This window comes from Danio rerio, chromosome 24 (assembly GCF_049306965.1).
Source record: "Danio rerio strain Tuebingen ecotype United States chromosome 24, GRCz12tu, whole genome shotgun sequence".
In the NCBI taxonomy this organism is placed as follows: Eukaryota; Metazoa; Chordata; class Actinopteri; order Cypriniformes; family Danionidae; genus Danio; species Danio rerio.
In genome coordinates this window covers 35,545,679-35,566,233 of record NC_133199.1, presented here as the reverse complement: position 1 = coordinate 35,566,233, position 20,555 = coordinate 35,545,679, and the positions used below count along the sequence as shown (strand labels likewise).

Below are 20,555 nucleotides of genomic sequence, written 5' to 3'. Positions count from 1 at the left end.
GTCATCATTACTCAATTAGTCTTCAATAATCAACGCTTTGTTTTGGTGATTTATTTACTGTATGGGGAACAAGGCATGCTACAGGCTGTACATCAGCAAAACAATGACGAGTTAAAGACATTACATTAATATGTAACCATGCCAACACAAAGATGTCTAATGAAAATAATAGAAAAATAGCTGCAATTTAAATGTAGTTGAGATCATCTATTATATTCCTCTTAGCCTATAACCAGTAAAATGGGCTGGTATGGTGACCAAATTAAATTTCTTTGTGCACCTCTGAACATTCAATACTGATTGAGTATTATGATTACTATTACCATATTCAGGCACAACTCAGGAACACTAACCAACCAGACGTCAGTATCTCTTATGGCTTTGATTTATACATACAAATTGACATCTGAGCAGCACCATTTCTTAGTGATCGCAGGTATATGTGGTCAAACATAAAAAAATTGGCATGTAAAAAGCTGCAAATTGATTCTCCATAAATTTAAATCAAACATATATAGGCACAGGTTTATATACAGAAAACGCTACTTAAACAATAAGGCACATCATTGCATAAATGTGACACGTCAATATAGCTTTATGAGGCACTGATTTAAAAAAAAATCATATTTATAGATATAAAAAATGGTCTACAGGAACGTGTTATGATACTGACAGTTTCTAAATCATGCTAACTGTAAACAATTTTGTAAAAAGGAATGAAACTCACCATAATTTTAAAATGCCTTCATACTATTCAATAGATCTCACCTGCAACATTAACATGATTTCCTTTCTATTCTTTTGTCTAGGGCAGCGGTGTCCAAACTCGGTCCTGGAGGGCGGGTGTCCTGCATATTTTAGTGCCAACCCCAATTAAACACACCTGAACTAGCTAATCAAGCTCTTTCTAGGTCTACTAGAAACTTCCAGGCCGGTGTGTTGAAGGATGTTGGAGCAAAAATATGCAGGACACCGGTTCTCCAGGATCGAGTTTGGACCCCCCTGATCTAGCGTGTCTTCTTTTAGTGGCTCTTAAGTCCAAACGAAATCCGTAATAGATCGTTCCATGGTCATTTGGCACATGAAATCATGTAAATAAATATATAATGCTCTAAAACCAAACCTAATTCGTCTAGTGGTCTACCTCTTTAAGAAAGCCTACACTTGTCGTCCAGTTGCATGCGGTATGAAGCAAGGAATTGGGCCGGTCAGTTTTTCACCCCATTTGAAGCATCCACTGGAGTGTTTGAGTTAGGAGGGGGATACTTCATCATGTTGAAGAAGGTAACGACCTGACCAGGAACCTCTGCCAGGACACATTTGGCAAGTTCCTCCTTTGGAGACTTTAAAGAGAGGAGAAAATGTCAGTTATTGTGTGTTTGGCTTTATGCAGTAGATTATGTTCAGGGACGGTGAGGGAAGTTAAGATACATGTTGTTTAGGAGACAATAGTGCAGACGACATGAAGCTTAAGCTGTTATTCAAAAATGATGCATGTATGAGCCAAAAATATTTTTAAATGAAATGTGTGAAATTTGATAGTGTCAGCATGCACAGTTTGATCAAGTCAGCAAGCACAACAGCCAATAAAACCACTGCATTTAAGACTATAATAATTATGTATGACTTGTTATCCAAATTTCAAATACTCAAATTACGGTATTGAGTAGTTTTTCTCAGGAATTGTAATTTTTAAAAGTTGTTTTAAAATGTGTACTTTTACTTTCCCTTGACTTTATTTTTAGTGCACAATTGGTACTTTCACACCACTACTTTCCTTCAACCTGCAGTCACTACTTTATTTCTTCATGTCTATGGGGATTAGAAAAATCAGTCCTGTGATTCCCGTCCAATCAAATCGCACATAGAAGGGAAATCACATCATAATGATCTACCTTAAGACATGGGGGATTTATCATTGCAGCAAATTGTTTGGAAGCATTAATAGTGTCCAAGAAGACGTCCAAAATCTTTACACCCACTGACCCAGAGACTGTTTAGATCAGGGGTCACCAATCCTGGTCCTGGAGGGCCGGTGTCCCTGCAGGGTTTAGCTCCATCTTGCCTCAACACACCTGTCTGGATGTTTCAAGTATACCTAGTAAGACCTTGATTAGCTTGTTCAGGTGTGTTTGATTAGGGTTGGAGCTAAAATCTGCAGGACACCGGCCCTCCAGGAACAAGTTTGGTGACCCCTGGTTTAGATGATGGATGTTTACTGTATGATGACCGAAATGGCCTTAAACACACAGCAGGTACAAGACATCAACATGACAACAGATTGACGTTGTACCCCAACGTCGTGGGGACGTTATACTGTTTGGAACAAAAAAAAAAAAAAAATCGGGTTGACGTCAGAACTTAACGTCAGGTCAACATCAATGTCCAACCTAAAATCAACCAAATATCAACATCTAATGATGTCACAGCTTGGCGTTGTGTGGACGTTACCACTATGACATTTTTCAGACGTTGAATTTTGGTTGTCACACCTGATGAATAAATGTCAGTATTTAACGTCAATATGGCTTTGATTTAAGATGTTGCCTCGATGCTGAATTTTGGTTACTTTCAAACACAACCTAAAATCAACCAAAGATCAATATCATTTGACGTCATTATTGGACATCAAAATAACGCTGTCCTTAGATGCTGGCTAGACATTGAATTTTGGTCACATGACGTCACGACCAAAATCTAACCTAGTATTAGCATCTTATGACGCCGTGTGCCTGCTGGGCAATAGCTAAATGCACTACAGAATGTTACGTTTACACACACATCCGCAAACTACATGTAAATGCATCAGCTTTTGCATCATACTCACTACTCTTGAGTACTTTTGAAAGGTCAAGGGTCAGGGTAAGGGTTTTTACTCATACTTTAAATAGTAATATTTACAACAGATACTTTTACTCTACTGCACTACATTTTTAGGCAAGTAATGGTACTTCTACTCAAGTATGACTTTTCAGTACTTTTTCCACCACTGGTCATTATACACATATACAAACATCAGGCACTCGATTTTAACAATCCAAGCACTAACCTAATCTATTTAAGAATCGAACAATTCACTTTTGCTATTTTAAGCAATGGAGAAATGGGCAATTTGCAAGGTGCATGGTCTAAAAGGGCTGTCCTTATTCTCTTAATGACGTAAGGGTGTGTTCTGGGTGTAACCTGCATTAAACCAATCAGATTCTCATCCTTTCATTCCATTCCTTTTTAGAGCGAGTTTCAGTCGTGCCATTGTGGATTCACTAATCACATGGTGGACTTTGTAAAAAACAGAATGCTTTAATATCGAGGAAATGGATCGGCAATTCTAATTTTGATCTCATTCTCTCTTTAAATAGGTAGTTGGGCTAATTTTGACACATGCAATAATTATCCATTATGACATGTAGGCAGTTTTCAAATTTATGTAAACAATAATAATCTTTTACATTTATTTTTTTCACATTTAAAGATGCTTGTGTGCTGCTGTGCATCCCTGTGTGTGTAATAAGTAATGTGTATGCATGTTGCTGACACCTATAGATGCTCATCACTAACATGCTCTTTAAAAAAACAAATAAAAAACTTCACTGTCTTTAGACCAGCTTTTAGTAGGTTGATGGTGTAGTCTTAACAAAAAGCAACATCCGATCTGACAGCAGAATGCATTGATAAGAGGTAAAACATATAGACATGAGCATGGCATTGGTCAGGTGCAGATAAAGAAGAGAGCCCTACATGTCTATGAATGTTTTGGCTCGTTCGGAGGTGACAGGTTTATATATCTGAAGTAGGTTGTGACTTGTTGGGGTAATTCTGCTAGTACACACTGGGCAAGCATTTCCCTGGGCGCCTGAAATGAAATGGACACAAAGGCACAGGTGAGAAGCTAGAAGCCATGGCATGCTGTATTAGGTATTCAACGCAAAAATTACCTGTCATCATTTACTTTTACTCAAGTTGTTCTCAACAGTATCCTGTCTGAAGTGGATCAACTAGCGGAAATACCCCATAATTTATTGGCCGAGTCTAGTAGCTAGGAATAATCAATATTTCGGCCAATAAAGCATCTAAAGTGAATAAACTGGCAGAATTATTAATTGACTGATATTGGTAACTACTGATGCAGTAATATGAGAATTTTGGCCAATACCTATAACCAAATATTTGGAGGAAAGTAACCGATATTTAGCCTAATAAAGCACCTAAAGTGGATCAACTAGCAGAAGTAACTCATAATTATTAATTGACCGATATTGGTAACAACAGATGCACTGATATGGAAATTTTGGCCAATACCTATAACCAAATACTTGGAAGAAGATAACCGATATTTAGGCCAATAAAGAATTTAAAGTGGATAAATTGGCAGAAATAACTCATAATTTGTAATTGACCGATATTGTTAACTACAGATGCACTGATATGGAAATTTTGGCCAATCCTGACAACCAAATATTTGGCAGAAGATATCCGATATTTAAGTCAAGGAAGCAACTCAAGTGGATCAACTGACAGAAATAACTTACAATTATTAATTGACTGATATTTGGTAACTACAGATGCACTGATATGGAAATTTTGGCTAATACAGATTAACAAATATATAGAGGAAGATAACCGATATTTAGGCCAATAAAGAAATTAAAGTGGATGAACTGGCAAAAATGACTTATAATTGTTAATTGACCAATATTGGTTACGACAGATTCACTTATATGGAAATTTTAAACAACACAGATAACCCAATATTTGGAGGAAGATAACCAATATTTAGGCCAATATAGCATCTGAAGTGGATCAACTGGCAGAAATAACTCATAATTATTAACTGACCGATATTGCTAACTACAGATGCACTGATATGGAAATGTTGGCCAATACTAATAACCAAATATTTGGCAGAAGATTTCCAATATTTAGGTTAATAAAGCAACTAAAGTGGATCAAGTGGCAGAAATAATTTTTAATTGTCAAAAGACTTATATTGGTAACTACAGAAGAACTGATATGAAAATTTTGGCCAATCCTAATAACCAAATATTTGGAAGAAGATAACTGATATTTCAGCCAATAAAGAATTTAAGTGGATCAAGTGGCAGAAATAACTTATATTCATTAATTGATCAATATTGGTAACTTCAGATGTACTAATAAAGAAAAGTTAGCCAATATTGATAACCAAATATTTAGAGGAAGATAACCAATATTAAAGACAATAAGCATCTAAAGTAAATCAAATCTGGCAGAAACAACCCATTAACTGACTGATATTGGAAACTTCGGATGCACTGATTTGGAATTTTTAGACAATTATAACCAAAGATTTGGAGAAAGATAACCAATACCTAGGAGAATAAAGCATCTAACAACCCATAATTATTAACTGATCGGTATTGACCAAACTACATAAGCATTAATAAAGATATTTTGCCCAATACCTGATAACCGATATTTAGGATAATGGCACAACTGAAAGGGATTGAACTGGAGAAATGACCCATAATTTAATTCTTGATGAACCAATACCAATAAAATAATAATTAAATTATTATATGATTATAATTTCAATTATAATGTTATAAAAACACTTGTTATCAGTATTTTCCAAAATAGTTTAGAACAACTTGAGGGTGAGTAAATGATCTTTTTTTCATTTTTGCGTATCTAAATGTAAAACTGAATTGTGTTCTGCTCTGCTCAAAGTATACTGGCAGAAAGAACCGAGTAGGGCTGGGAACTGTTTCCATTCACTTTTCTGCACAGTTGATTTCACTAAAGTATTTATATATCAGAATTATTCCGTCATGTTTTATCTGTTACTGCAAGTATTTAGTCTTGAGACCTTAGATTAGTTACCAAATAGCTGTTCATACAGTATCTTTCAGTTAAAAAATGATTTGTTAAAACTGATGAATAAACGGTCATGTCTAAACTACATATATTTTCAAAGACTTTCATGTTTTTTTTCAGTTGTTAATTGTTTTAGTTGAAAGTGTCTAATCATTTGGTAACTGAATAGTAATTTTTCTAAAATATGTCTTCATCAAAAGCCTGGAAATTTAATGTTTAGACTTAAACATTAGCTTTTAGATACGTTTATATCATATGTATAAAAAACTGGAGTATCACTGGTAATGAGAAAACCAATGCTCTAATTATTTCTCGGTCTTTCCTTTAAAATCCCATTCAAAGGGGTCCTATTATGCTTTTTCACTTTTTGCATGTGTCAGGGTGTAGTGTGTATGTTTGGCCATGCAAAAGATCAAAAATTTCAAAGTCCACTGTAAAGGGAGATATTTAGTTTAAAAAAATAATAATAATAATAATAAAAAAAATATATATATATATATATATATATATATATATATATATATATATATATATATATATATATAAAGAACTACAACCAACAACTCGTCTGGACTACAAGTGATTTTTGTGGGGTTTATGATGTCTCAAATTGGACCAAATCCCCGCTATGCAAATTCCAATGGATGGGGGAGGGGCAAAACAACAAAGGGGCTGACCAATCATAATACACTTAGATTTTTTAGTTTTTGAACTAAATCAAGTGCCAGGCTGGGAAGAATGATATTGCACACTACTTGACAAAAGTCTTGTCGCCTATCCAAGTTTTAGGAACAACAAGTAATAACTTGACTTCTAGTTGATGTGATGTGACCAAGTTCTAGTAGATCCAGAAGTGACTTATATGAAAAGCAAAGGCCTCCAAATTATTTATTTAGGACAGTAAGGTCTGACTTTGCTGAGACAAAAGTCTGGTCACTAACAGAAATAATGTACAGTTTTAAATATAAAGTCATGCTGCAGTGGAAAAAAGAATTAATATTGTGTATGACTCCCATGAGCCAGGAGGACTGCATCCATACATCTCTGCAATGACTCAAATAACATATTAATAAAGTCATCTGGAATGGCAAAGAAAGCGTTCATCAAGATTCTTTGGATTCATCTTCAATGTCTCTTCCTTCTAACACAAGACATGCTCAATAATATTCATGTCTGGTGACTGGGCTGGCCAATCCTGAAGCACATTGACCTTCTTTGCTTTCAGGAACTTTGATGTGGAGGCTGAAGTATGAGAAGGAGCGCTATCCTGCTGAAGAATGTACGCTCTTCTGTGGTTTGTAATGTAATGGGCAGCACAAATGTCTTAATACCTCAGGCTGTAGATGTTGCCATCCACTCTGCAGATCTCTCGCACGCCCCCATACTGAATGTAACCCCAAACCATGGCTTTTCCTTCACCAAACTTGACTGATTCTATAGGAATCTTGGGTCCATGTGGGTTCCAATAGGTCTTCTGCAGTATTTGTGATGATTGGGATGCAGATGACTCATCAGAAAAATCTACCTTCTGCCATTTTTCGAAATGATCAACTAGAAGTCAAGCTATTATTTGTTTATGATCTATTATTAGATTTTTGTCAGGTGGTGTGGTAATGAAAATTATTTTGTATTTTGAAACACCAAGCATGAGAGCAAGTTCTAGTACATCCTTTTAACAGAACCGGGACATTGTAAAAGAGCATAATAGATACCCTTTGGAATAATATGCTCAATATACAGTAAATTGGCATTCAAAAATTTGGGGTCAGTTACATTTGTTTTTTGTATTATTTTTAATAAAATTTCTTTCTCACAAAAATCTATTATAAATGTTTTAAAGACCCCAAACTTTTCAAACTGTAGTATAAATCCAAATTAAAGACCTGAGAGAGACAGAGCCCAAAAAGAAAGTGCCAACGCCAAAGCAGGCTTAAAAAGTGCACAAAACTCCTCAAACTCACGTTCTGGAACTTTCTAAAGGGCACAAACTGCACGATGTCTCGTACGGCCGGTTCTCCAGTGACAGACTTCAATCGTCCGTCGTCTCCATCCAGAATCTCCATGTCTGTAAAATCAGCTTTTCCTACGCCGACGATGATGATGGACATGGGCAAGCGTGAGGCAGCAACTATGGCCCCACGCGTCTGATCCATATCAGTGATCACTCCGTCTGTTATGATCAGCAGGACGAAGTATTGCTGAAACAAAGAGAGGTGAAGTCAGAGACGCATCAAGCATGGGTGGATCATTGTGCGTTTGACCTCAATCTTACCGATGCCGTTTTCTGCTGTAACGCCTGCTGTGCAAAACGAGCCATATGGTTGATGATAGGAGCAAAGTTGGTAGGGCCGTAAAGTTTGACCTGAGGAAGGCACATCCTGTAGGCCTCAATCACACCTTCCACACCTATGGAAACATCAATGCAACTTTCTGTTATATTTATTCATGCTTTTACCTTAAGCGAGTAACATTTGCATTGAAAGTGTGCATGTTTTAATCAAACCTTTGACTGTTAATTATTATTACTGTTATCATTAATTTCTTGAGCAATAATACTGTAAATACATAATTTTTGTAAATTAATAATTTTGTTCACATTTTTTGTTGTGTACATACAAACACACCCACACACATGAACACACACACACACATATATTATATTGTATATATATATATATATATATATATATATATATATATATATATATATATATATATATATATATATATATATATATATATATATATATATATATATATATATATACAGTGCTCAGCATATATGAGTACATTTTGAAAATTAATATTTGTATCAATTTCTCAGCGAATATAGGTAATATATTTTGGTACATTTGAACAAAACAGATTTATTAAACAGATATATTTATATACTGTATTTTCCACACCATAAGGTGCACCGGATTATAAAATGAAGTCTCAATTACGGGGTCTATTTCTGTACTTAACCTATACATAAGGTGTACCGCATTATAAGGCGCATGCTAAAACATACAATCTACAAAAAAATGTAACGGAAGCTGTTCTTTCTTCAATAATCCCTTGTTCAAGTGGTCTTTTAACTGTGGCCCCCTCGCTTTGTTCTCGTGGAAACTCTGGTTCGTCTTCTTAACTTGGCGCAGTTGGGGCACCGGATTATCAGGTGCACGGCCGTTTTTGACAAAATTTTAAGGCTCTTATGTGCGCCTAACGGTGCAGAAAATACAGTAAAATGTAATTTTAGTCGCCGAACACATTTAAAAAAAGAAAGATAATGCATTTAAATTCAAGCAAATTATTGCAATATATATATATATATATATATATATATATATATATATATATATATATATATATATATATATACAAACCCCAATTCCAACAAAATTTAAAGTTTTTTTTTGTTTGTTTTTCTAAAAATTTTCCCTGTTCATTTTTTAGAATGTTAAATTTTATGTTATTTTAAGATATTTTTCTAACATTTAATATTGGATCTACCAATTTTAATTTATTTATGTAGTTTTTTGTTATAACAGCTCAAGTGTGACTAATCTAAGGTGTATAGACAAATATATTATTGTAAAGCATCCAATATAAAATATTAAGCTATAAAAATGTATTAGTATAATAAAAAACGTACTAGTATTAGTAATATTATACTGTTTTTATATATAATTTATTTTTAAGTATTTTATTTAAAAATTTATTTTCATACTTTTAAATATTTGTTTTTTAAAGTGTTGTTTTTCTTGACAAGCTGCTTAACATGTCTTTAAATAGCAATCTGTTTTATTGTTAATTGAGTTAATGAATGAGAGGTTAAGGGATGGGATTAACAATGGACAATACTTTACTGTTTACGTCACAATATTTAATTTGCACTATAATTTGCATTGGTCATACAAAAGAACAATTAAAAAGATTTAAATAAATAGGAACCTGCATTTAATTTGCTTTTGCATTTGCTGGGAATCAAACCCACAACCTTCTCGCTGTTAACACTATGATCCAATATTTGAGCTAAAACAACACTGTTAATACACATTATTTCTTGTCATATGTAGAAAGTGGGTGATGGTAGACCTGATAGAATTGTTGAAACAAACCTGCACAGAATGGATTTGTAGGATTGAAGTTGAGAGGAAACTCATGAGACACCTAGAAAAACAACAACAAAAAGAAAAAAAACATTAAACTGAGCATTCGGAGAGTTTAACGCAATAAAAACAGCAGATGCTGGTTTATTTACCTGCCATGAAGGTGGAATCTGAGCGCCAAATCCAAACGCCGGAAACATTTTATCACTACAGCATATAAAAGAAAGCATGAGTCATAAAATATTCAACTGTATGATAAAAAGACATGCTGATATACGGTATGATAATACAATATACCTAACACTAACATGCATGATTTCTTTTTACCATGGGCACTTCAAAATACCTTGAAAAATTACATATTACTTAAATCTTTGAAATGCCTTCCATTATTAAGATTTTCGCAGTGGTTAATCTAAAGATTTTTTACGCATATTTTTATTTAGTACTTGTTTACAATTAACAATAAATCTCCATTTGTGAACATTAGTAAAATAAACTTAACTATGAAAACCACTTGTAAAAGATTTATTAATGGGTGATGTTAATGTTTTAAGAGCTCGTTAAACATTTGTAACTTGAATTTAAGTTCAGTTAGGTATTTTAAACTAACATTAATATAATAGCGTAGGTTGATGTTTGTTAATGCAGCTATTGTATACTAATGAGGCCTTACTGTAAAATATAACATGTTTTACTTTAGACCTCGAACAATTTAAATACCAACTCTTAACACAAAATAAGCAATACACAATATATAAAATAAAGCCTTATATACTGAAGTTATTTTTGTTATTACAGTAGTTTATTTATTTATTTTATTTATGCTTTAATGACATGTCAGCAGCTTTGGATTTATTCATGGCAACACGTGTTTTAAGTAGGGATGAACCGATACCACCTTTTTTACAAACCAATATGAGTACGAGTATTTTAATTAGTGTACTTGCAGATACCGAGTACCGATTCCGATACTTCTTAGATTTGGTTTCAATGAAAGTGCAATTAATTTGAAAGGAGGTTTGATGTTTTGCCTGTAGCAAGGATGAACACAATAATTTTTAATAGAAGGCTATTCCAAGCCAAAAACATACACACATTGTTGACAACCCTGTAAATCAATAGACTCTGTCGATTACCATTTACATTATACTCGCGAGTCCCACCATAAATCTGCAGGTCAGGTAATCAAAAAGTTTAACTATAAGGTTGAGTCGTGGGTGGATAAGTTAGTTGGTTAAGCAGACTTTGACTACTTTCTCTAAAATATTAAGATGTTTTAAGCGATTTTATCTTAACATGCTGCAACAAATGCGCATACTTTCATCTTCGGTTTATTCTGCAGTATCGATTTGTTAATAATGCAAGGATTAAGGTATTAATATATAATACATTAATTGAAGTCAGGCAGGACAACAAATCACATCCACGTAGTAAAGTACTGTTGAGTGGTATCATTGCATGATATCGGCATTTTATGTACAATGCGAGTACGAGTATTTTAACCGAGTATCGACCCGACACTGGTATCATTGCATCCCTAGTTATAAATACAAGTATTTAAAATTCAGCAATAATATTTACCAATTAAAGCCATTGATAAAAATTCATATAAGATCTTTTAATTTGATTAAAGATACACTTCCCTTCAACTATTACCCAAATAAAAACATACACTAACATTATCTTAAAATATACATTCTATTAAAATAGAATTTATCAAAAAAATATTCATTCATTAGATACAAATAGATTTCATTTCACCAGTTAAAGTATCCCTTTTTTAAGCTAATGTGCATAAAATGTGCCGTTTCTTGTGATAAAAGCTTCAGAAATTAATAAAAGTGAAAAAATGTACTCATTGTGCTCATCTACCTGTCGTAGTCCTGAACCACAAGGCCGACTGACCAGATGGCTGACAGATATTCATTCACACCTTGAGGACTGATGTAATGTAAAGAATCTGGTGACCTGGGATCTCCATTAGACCCTGTGAAGTCTATGCCCACCTGGAGGAGATAAAAAATGTCAACCACATGGATATAACATAAAATCAAACATAAAAGAATATAATGAAACCACAATGAAAAATTCCATAAAACTATTTTTAAATACTCAAATTTATCAGGATTTTAATTTACACTTTCAGCAATTTATAAGAAGGAATACAGGAATACAGGAATCAGAGAGTGGATTTCAATACCTATTTTAAGATTTTTTCCATTCCTTATATGACCCCGAAACAACTTTAGGCTTCAACTGGTAACACTGGCGACATTTTAAGTTAAAATATATTTACTAAACACTGATTGCTGTAAGAAACTAATCCTAAATTAAAACCTTTTTCAAATACTGAATGAAAATGCCAATCCAGCAGGTGGCGCCAAACTCCAGAAATAAAGGTGTTGTCTTGGTTACTGCAGTAAACAAAGCAGATCTGTCAAATCTGGCGGGATTTTATCGATTTCATGAACTACACAGCACCTGCATAATAATCTGCATATTCGCAGATTAAATTCATGCAAACTTTAGCATAGAACTATACATTGTACAATCAAAAATTTTACAAAAATATACCTTTTAAAATAGCATTAAAGACCTTTTCAGTGCCTTAAATTTCTCTAAATGGGGGTATATGCACAGCTAGTGTTTTTCAGCCAATGATAAACTTCCGATGAAAGCTTAATTTGATTATTTTGATTTCATAATGTTTCCTTAACAGCATCAATGTTGTAATGTAATAACAATGCATTCAGTTAAATAGACTTGAGCATTCATTTAGTTGTTCAAGTGTAAATGAGATGCTAGCGCCGATCAGCAGGCAAACGCTGAAACTCCATGCAAAATACTGGGGTAAAATAAACTGTCATATTTTAAAAACATGGCAGGGGGAAATGGAATTTGATGCAGTGCTTCTTGTCTGGTCTGAGACCCACTTCATATCGTATATTTATCAGCAAGTAAAGATCACTGAATTTTAAAGAAATCAGACCTTAAGTGTCACAATTGTATAAGGGAAAAAAGTGCTGAGGATGGCTGGCTGAAATTAAGTCCATGTGCATATACCTCATTGATTGATCAACTTTAAAATATTCTATGGATGTGAGAAATAACTGCTGATGTGCTGTTGAATTATTACAATAAAAACCATCTTAGGTGGTGACGCAGTTACAACTTGAAGCAGTTGTGCATTATTTGTGAATAATTCAATGAGCAGGAGGCAATGATTCTGCTTATTATAGGGTTAACACACCTAAAAAAAACTTCAGATGTTATATTTCAAGACTTTTGGCATGTTTTAGTCCTCAAACAGCTCTTGTGTGTAGTATTAATTTATTACACATCCCATTAAAAGCTTACTGTCTTGATTTTTTTGACTGTTGTCGCTGCAAAATAACTTATTTCAAAAAGTATCTGCACTCCATTCGCATACAAATATTCTATCTCTTTATTCTACATTCCTTAGGAAACAAAACCACAAATGTTTCGGCTCAATGCCTTCCTCAGTGTGAGGCATTAAGTCAAAGGGTTTGGGATTTTGTTTCCTATGGAATGTAAATTAAAAAGGTAAAAAAAAAAAAACATAATATCTGCTTGAGTGTGAATCACTACTTCTTGAAAAAAAAAAATCTAAAATATCAATGTACCAGGCAAAGAACTAGGGCTGCACAATATTGGAAAATTCGAGCATTGAGATTCTTTGTTATTCTGCGATATATATTGCGATAATACAGTTTCACCAGATGACTTGAAAAAAATGTTTGTTTTAGATTGGTTTGAATGATTTTGTAGGGGAGTGAATCCTGCATAAAATATAATAAACATTCTACGAGCATAAATAAATAGAGAGAGAGAAATATAAATACAATACAGAAAAAGATACAAATAAAATAAAGTTTTATTGGTACAGTAATTGAATAATCAAATATAAAAAATACTGCATAGTCTTTGTTGTATAAATATTTTAAAACAGTTTAATTCAAACCGTTGTTAACCCTTCTACGTGTATGATCACACTGGTGTGATCAGCCTTGGCTGGTCCCTGAAGCATACGATCACACCAGTGTGATTGGAAAGTTCAGAGCACATGTCATTAACTGCTAAAATTCAAATCTGATGGCGTGCGCTTAGGTACAGAAAGAGGTGCGCAGCACTTTTCATAAATCACAATTTATTTAATACGTGCTTCCAAACAAACAACATTTATCACCCATTACCCGTCATCTTACAAATAAATCTATCATTATACTTACAGAAAAGGACAAAAAAAACTAAATATGATTTATACATACATGGTGGGTCACGAGATAAACCTGATGCATCAACATAGAAACTTTAGAATGCAATGAAGTCTAAGTAATGGTAACAAAAAAATCACGAAGGAGGGTCAGATGGAGTATTTGAAAGTCATGCGTGAAAGGGTTAAAGTTACAAACAATACGATTTCTTATGCCTGAATGCTTTTAAAATCCTGAATGCTTAAAAAAACTGTCACAGGCCTCAAAAGCATATATCGTTATCCAGACTTAACATTGCATATTCTGTGATGTGACTATTGCGAACGATCAAACTGCGATATCTAAGCAGAAACGTTTTATTATGCAGCCCTACAAAGAACCATACTATTGAACTGTGAAATAGCTGAAATCATTAAGCGTAGTGATATGGAACTGTAATTTAGCCGTGCGATTATCTGAAAACAACTGCACGCCTTACAATTTCTATTAGCCAATCAGAATCAAGCATTCAACAATCTTGTAATATAAACATAAATAGTATACATTACATAGAACACTAAACGAATGTAGAACTTACAGTGAAATTTATCTGGCAGCCTCCCATGATGTAGTCTAGAAAGGTGTACTCCCTAGTAATCTGAAATAGCAAGCACAAACACATCTTTAAGTGTTCAACATTGGGTTTGTTGTAGAATGTTACAACCTCAATCAAACCAGTGTGTTTACATGACACAATACCTGACAAACTTTCACACTCACGACTCCAGAGTTCTTATAACTCTTCTTCTTCTGTTTCTTCTTGCTGTTTATACACTCAAACTCCGCCTGTAGGACGCAGATTGGGTTTGTTTTCACATTTCAGACATTCAAAATGCACTGATGTCAAATGTGTGTCAATGAGAAGCTCACCGGAGCCGAGCGAGAAGCCGCTTCAAGACGCTTCATGTTGGTCTCAAAAATCCCAATCAAATCATGAGATCCATCGTTGTCGTAATCATGACACTCCACCTAAAGTCAGACCATAAAATAGAGTATGAAGTGATCTGAGGTTTTGAATGACGGAGGGTTTCAGACAATAGGGATGGGCGATATCTTATGGTTTTTAGGATTTATTGATAAAATCCGCCCTATGTTTTTAGGGCTATGCAAATATATATAACTAGACATGTATTGAATCAGACATGTGCATGCTAAAATATACAAATTGTAATGGTTTGAAATAAATGAGAGCTTTAATATAAAAGTAACATATATTAAAGAGAGTTATCCCAAAAATGAACATTTCCTCACCATTTGTTCACACTTGTGGTTGTAAACTTGAATGAACTTCTAAGAGTAGACCACTCTATGTTTTCAGGTTGATAAAGCTTTTCCAGTGGAGCAAAGTGATGGTAATATTTCATTTAGCATTTGTTTTGTACACTTCCTTCCAATTTATGCTTTGTTTTATACTGCAATAAATCATGGCTGTTCAATTTCAGAAGTTGTAGCCAGTGTTGGGGTAAGTTGCTTCAGAAAGTAAAACTTTACAATATTGAGCTACTCCCCCAAAAAAGCAACTAGTTGTGTTACTTTTTATAATAAGTTAACTTTTATAATAACTTTTGCGTTACTTTTTCTGATCTGAGTGAGGCTTGATCTCTTTCAAAACTTGCAGTTTTTTTTTGCTGCAATTAACAACGCACTGTATAACCCTCCTTTGCCTTTAAAAAGCACATACAAAATGTAGGATATACATGATGTAAAGTGCATCCGAAAAGTATTCATACAGCTTCACTTTTTCCACATTTTTTATGTATCAGCCTTCTTCCAAAATGGATTAAATTAATTTATTTCCTCAAAACTCTACACACATTACCTCATAATGACAATGTGAAAAAAAGATTTTTCGAAATTGTTGCAAATTTATTAAAAATAAAATACCTAAAATATAACATGTACACAAGTATTAACAGCATTTGCTTAATACTTATAATAATATGATGCCACAAGCTTGACACACCTGTCTTTGGGAATTTTTGCCCATTCCTCTTTGCAGTACCTCTCAAGCTCTATCGGGTTTGATGGGAAGCGACAGTGTACAGCCATATTCAGATCTTTCCAGAGATGTTCAATAGGAGTTAGGTCTGGGCTCTGGCTGGGCCACTTAATGACAATCACAGAGTTGTTGTGAAGCCACTCCATTGATATGTTGGTGCTTTAGGTCATTTTCCTGCTAAAGAAAATGAATCGTTGCCCCAGTCTGAGATCAAGAGTACTCTGTAGCAGGTTTTCATTCAGGATGTCTCTGTACATTGCTGCATTCATCCTTCCCTCAATCCTGACTTTTCCACAAACATCCCCACAGCATGATGCTGCCACCACCATGCTTCACTGTAGGGATGGTATTAGCCTGTTGATGAGTGGTGCCTGATTTTCTCCAAGCATAACACTTGGCGTTCACTCCAATGAGTTCAATTTTAGTGTCTTCAAAGACTAGAGAATTTGGTTTCTTACGGTCTGAGAGTCCTTCAGATGCCTTTTGGTAAATTTCAGGCAGGGAGTGGCTAACATCTGGCCACTCTACCATACTGGCCTGATAGGTGGATTGCTGCACAGATGGTTGTCCTTCTGTAAGGTTCTCCTTTCTCCACAGAAGAACGCTGGAGCTCAGACAGAGTGACCATGGGGTTATTGATCACCTCCCTGACTAAGGCCCTTCTCCCCCAATCACTTAGCTTAGATGGCAGGCCAGGAAGAGTCCTGGTGGTTCCAAACATCTTTTACTTATGGATGATGGAGGCCACTGTGCTCATTGGAACTTTCAGGGCAGCAGAAATTTTTCTGTAACCTTCCCCAGCCTTGTGCCTCGAGACAATATTGTTACAATATCTACAGACAATTCATTTGTCCTCATGCTTGGTTTGTGCTTCGACATGCACTGTCAATCCTGGGACCTTATATAGACAGGCATATGTCTTTTCAAATCATGTCCAACTGTCAACATTAACTGAATTTACCACAGGTGAACTCTAGTTACGCTGCTGAAACATCTCAAGAATGATCAGTGGAAACAGAATGTTCCTGAGCTCAATTTAGAGCTTCAAGGCAAAGGCTGTGAATACTTCTGTACATGTGATATTTCAGGTTTTTTATTTTTAAAAAATTTGCAACAATTTCAAAAAATCCTTTTTCACATTGTCATTATGGGGTATTGTGTGTAGAATTTTGAGGATATAAATTCATTTAATCCATTTAGGAATAAGGCTGTAACATGAAAAAACATTGAAAAAGTGAAGCGCTATGAACACTTTCCGGATGCACTGTATATACAGATAAATGAAAGTTTAAAGCAGTGCTTTTGCCATTTTGAACTTTTCGTCTTAATAAAAAGTAAAATCACAATCCATTCAGTTAATTTGCTCAAAATAATGAGATATGTCAATCCAAAAATTAAGGCTCTGCCATCTTCCTTTTTGTCTGTTCCTGCATTCTCTCATTGCATGCGGGATTCAACGCAACTACGTTCATTTTAGTTTAGCAATTAAAAAATAAATTAACTAAACTAAAAAGTAACTTGGATTCTATATTTTTAAAAACGTACCTCAAATATTATTACTTATTTTTTTATTACTCATTACTTACTCATTACTAAAGTAATTTATTACGTAACTTTCATCACTTGTAATGCGTTACCCCCAACACTGGATGTAGCAATGCTTTCTTTTCACTGAAATAATATAAAAACATAAGTTGATCATTATAACATCTTTTATACAACTGTATTACACAATGAATATCACAATTTCAAGCATGCTATGTCATTTTTTTTTCAATATCTATTTTATAGTAATGATTAAATTGATTATAGTGATAAGCACTGCATTACAAATATACTTTATTCTTATGAAAATACCTATTAGGAGATCTTGGAAAACAACAACTGTGTGTTATTTTTATTCTTATGTTCCAGTGTTTCTACATTCTTTTTATGCTTGTCTTTACTACTGTGATGCACATGTGGAGTTTATGCTCTTACAGTATGAATGAAACTTTTTATAAAAATAAAAAAAAAAAATTAATTTAATATTACGTCGTGTGCTCTCAACTCCCTATTTTTAGTGACAAGAATCAATTTTTAAACAATTAGAAAAAGACAATACATATGGATTATCGCATAATAAACTAATATTGGGATATAGTCCATCCCTACCCCAAGAGAGCCAGAGAGAGAGAGGTCATGCAAAAAAAGAAAAAAGCCCATCAGATGAAGAACCATAGATGAGAACAGATCTACAGTTGCTTTAATTTTAAAGCCAGTAAGACACCAAAAAAGCACAGCAAGCAGGCTAACTCTATAATGAATGCATGGATTCTAGATGTTAAGGGTGACCTGCCATCTCCACTGTCCACAGTTTATTAGGTTAGAGATAATGAAGAAACCTGTAGCATCTGTGTTTTCTCTGAATCTTTTACCAGAACAGCGAGTCTTTCTGAGGAAACAGGGTCACTTATAATATTACTGAAATGCAGAAATGAACAATATTACCAAGTCAGTTATTATTTATCATTACAGTTGAATGATTAATGAATATAATAGTGGTAGCCAAAATGATTTGACTATAAATACTGACCTCTTTTAGCAGTTTAAGATGATTTAATTTTCACAATTTTTATGAGACATGTATATGGTTGCTCTGAGCACATCAGACAAAGTGAGTCCAACTGTTTTTATTGTTTTTTAAAACAGTAAAACTCCTATTGCAGCTTTAAGAGCAGCACAAAGTGTGTATTTCTACTTCAGTTTCATTTCAACGCTGTTATTTCATGCCATCTAAAACTCAATTATTTGAAAGATCATTATTGTGCGACACTGCCAATTAAATATGCTTAGCATTTTCCTTAAGAAAAATGGCGTAAATCTCCTTATGTGTGAATTATAGTGGGATAGTATATACGGATATAGTTGCACACTGCTTTTATGGCTCTATGATATGTTTTATAAAGAGCATAATAAAGACTTGTATGACTAATCTTTATTTTGTTGAATGGGTAATGTAATCAATTTAATAAAAACAATTGAAACATCTTACATTCGAAAACGACCTTCCATGCAGTGTGTAACACAGCTCGAGTGAATGAAAACATCCAGTTGAGGTTTAAATCTAAAAGTGCATCCGTGTGTAAAACATATGCTGGATAAGTTGGCGGTTCATTCTGCTGTGGCGCCCCCTGAACACTAAAGAGACTAAGCCGAAGGAAATGATAATATAGTAATAGATAAATAAAAAGTGATTCTATTGAAATATTACAGTATTCTGCTTTTTTTTTTACAGTTTTCTTTTATATATTTCTAGAAAATGTCCTTCATCTATTATGAAAGCTAACTATTACCATATTAAAGAGTCACGAAACATCAAAACACATTTTTGGAGCTGTTGACAGTCATATATGTGTCCCACACTGCTAAAAACACTATTAGGACACATTTATTTCACAAAAAGGTGAAAATTGGTTGTTTTTGCGTTATTTCGAGCAAATTCGTTCTTCCGGTTGAAAACAAATTTTTGAAGCTGCATCACGCAGATTAGATCCTTGTGTGTATTCCAGCGTGTAGACTGGCTGTCTGTACCTGGGAGTACTTTGTGACGTCTCTGAGTTTGCTGCATTCATTCATGAGTAAGAGTTGGTTCAAACCAATCAACGCGCTCTATTGTGCATGCGGTGCAACTTCATTAATATGCATGATAGCTTCGAAGACTGTTTGTACCTGTATAGTTTTCAGACGGCAGAGAGACGCCACGTTGTGTTGCCAAAACAAGTGAGAGAAGAATAATTGGTTGCAGATACAGGTTGTCAGTGTTGCTTTTATAATTTGCTGCATTAAAGGTTTGGTTTTCATTTTCCCGCTATGAGAGCGTAGCTGGACTCACATGTGGATTACAGTGCACGCAACGCTTGACAAAAATTATGTCTAAGGAACATTTTTTACCCGAGAGCTTTTTCGCATCAGAAAATGGCTAAATCCAGATTTGCCGCTCATCTCCTTTAATAAAGACGAGGTTCCAGTTGGTGTTGATTGTCCTGTCTCTACAGATTTGGTAAGTGAGCGATCAGTGGTCTTTGTTTGTTTATTTAGAGGCAAATGAGATATATATATATACTTTTTTCAACCCATTATTTCACCTTCATCCATTACTTTATTTTTCCATAAGTGTATGGTTTCTTGAATGTCCATCTTTAACCTTTAAAATTAAAATCTGAAAATGTTTAAAATGTGCAGATATGCGTGAAACTGTTTCCTGAGAGCGACTCTAGTAGTTAAAGAGTAAAGACATGAACACTGTGACCTCATTATTATGACCATAATAATGACCTTCATCAGGAAACA

The 20,555-nt window shown here is 34.2% G+C and overlaps 1 protein-coding gene across 6 annotated transcripts in view; it reads right to left on the bottom strand.

Moving 5' to 3' along the window:
- Positions 1 to 36: 36 nt before the first annotated feature.
- Positions 37 to 20,555, bottom strand: part of cpne3 (copine III) — a 31,450-nt gene continuing 10,931 nt past the window's right edge. For 2 of the 6 annotated variants that reach the window (XM_073940125.1, XM_005162840.5), the window contains 10 exons: positions 15,095 to 15,193; positions 14,924 to 15,010; positions 14,763 to 14,822; positions 11,823 to 11,956; positions 10,100 to 10,154; positions 9,957 to 10,008; positions 8,126 to 8,259; positions 7,815 to 8,051; positions 3,739 to 3,853; positions 37 to 1,343 (listed from right to left, as the gene is read on the bottom strand). In XM_073940125.1, coding sequence (XP_073796226.1) covers positions 3,743 to 3,853; positions 7,815 to 8,051; positions 8,126 to 8,259; positions 9,957 to 10,008; positions 10,100 to 10,154; positions 11,823 to 11,956; positions 14,763 to 14,822; positions 14,924 to 15,010; positions 15,095 to 15,130 — 906 coding nt within the window. In that variant the 5' untranslated portion in view covers positions 15,131 to 15,193 and the 3' untranslated portion in view covers positions 37 to 1,343; positions 3,739 to 3,742. 6 annotated transcript variants of the gene reach the window in all.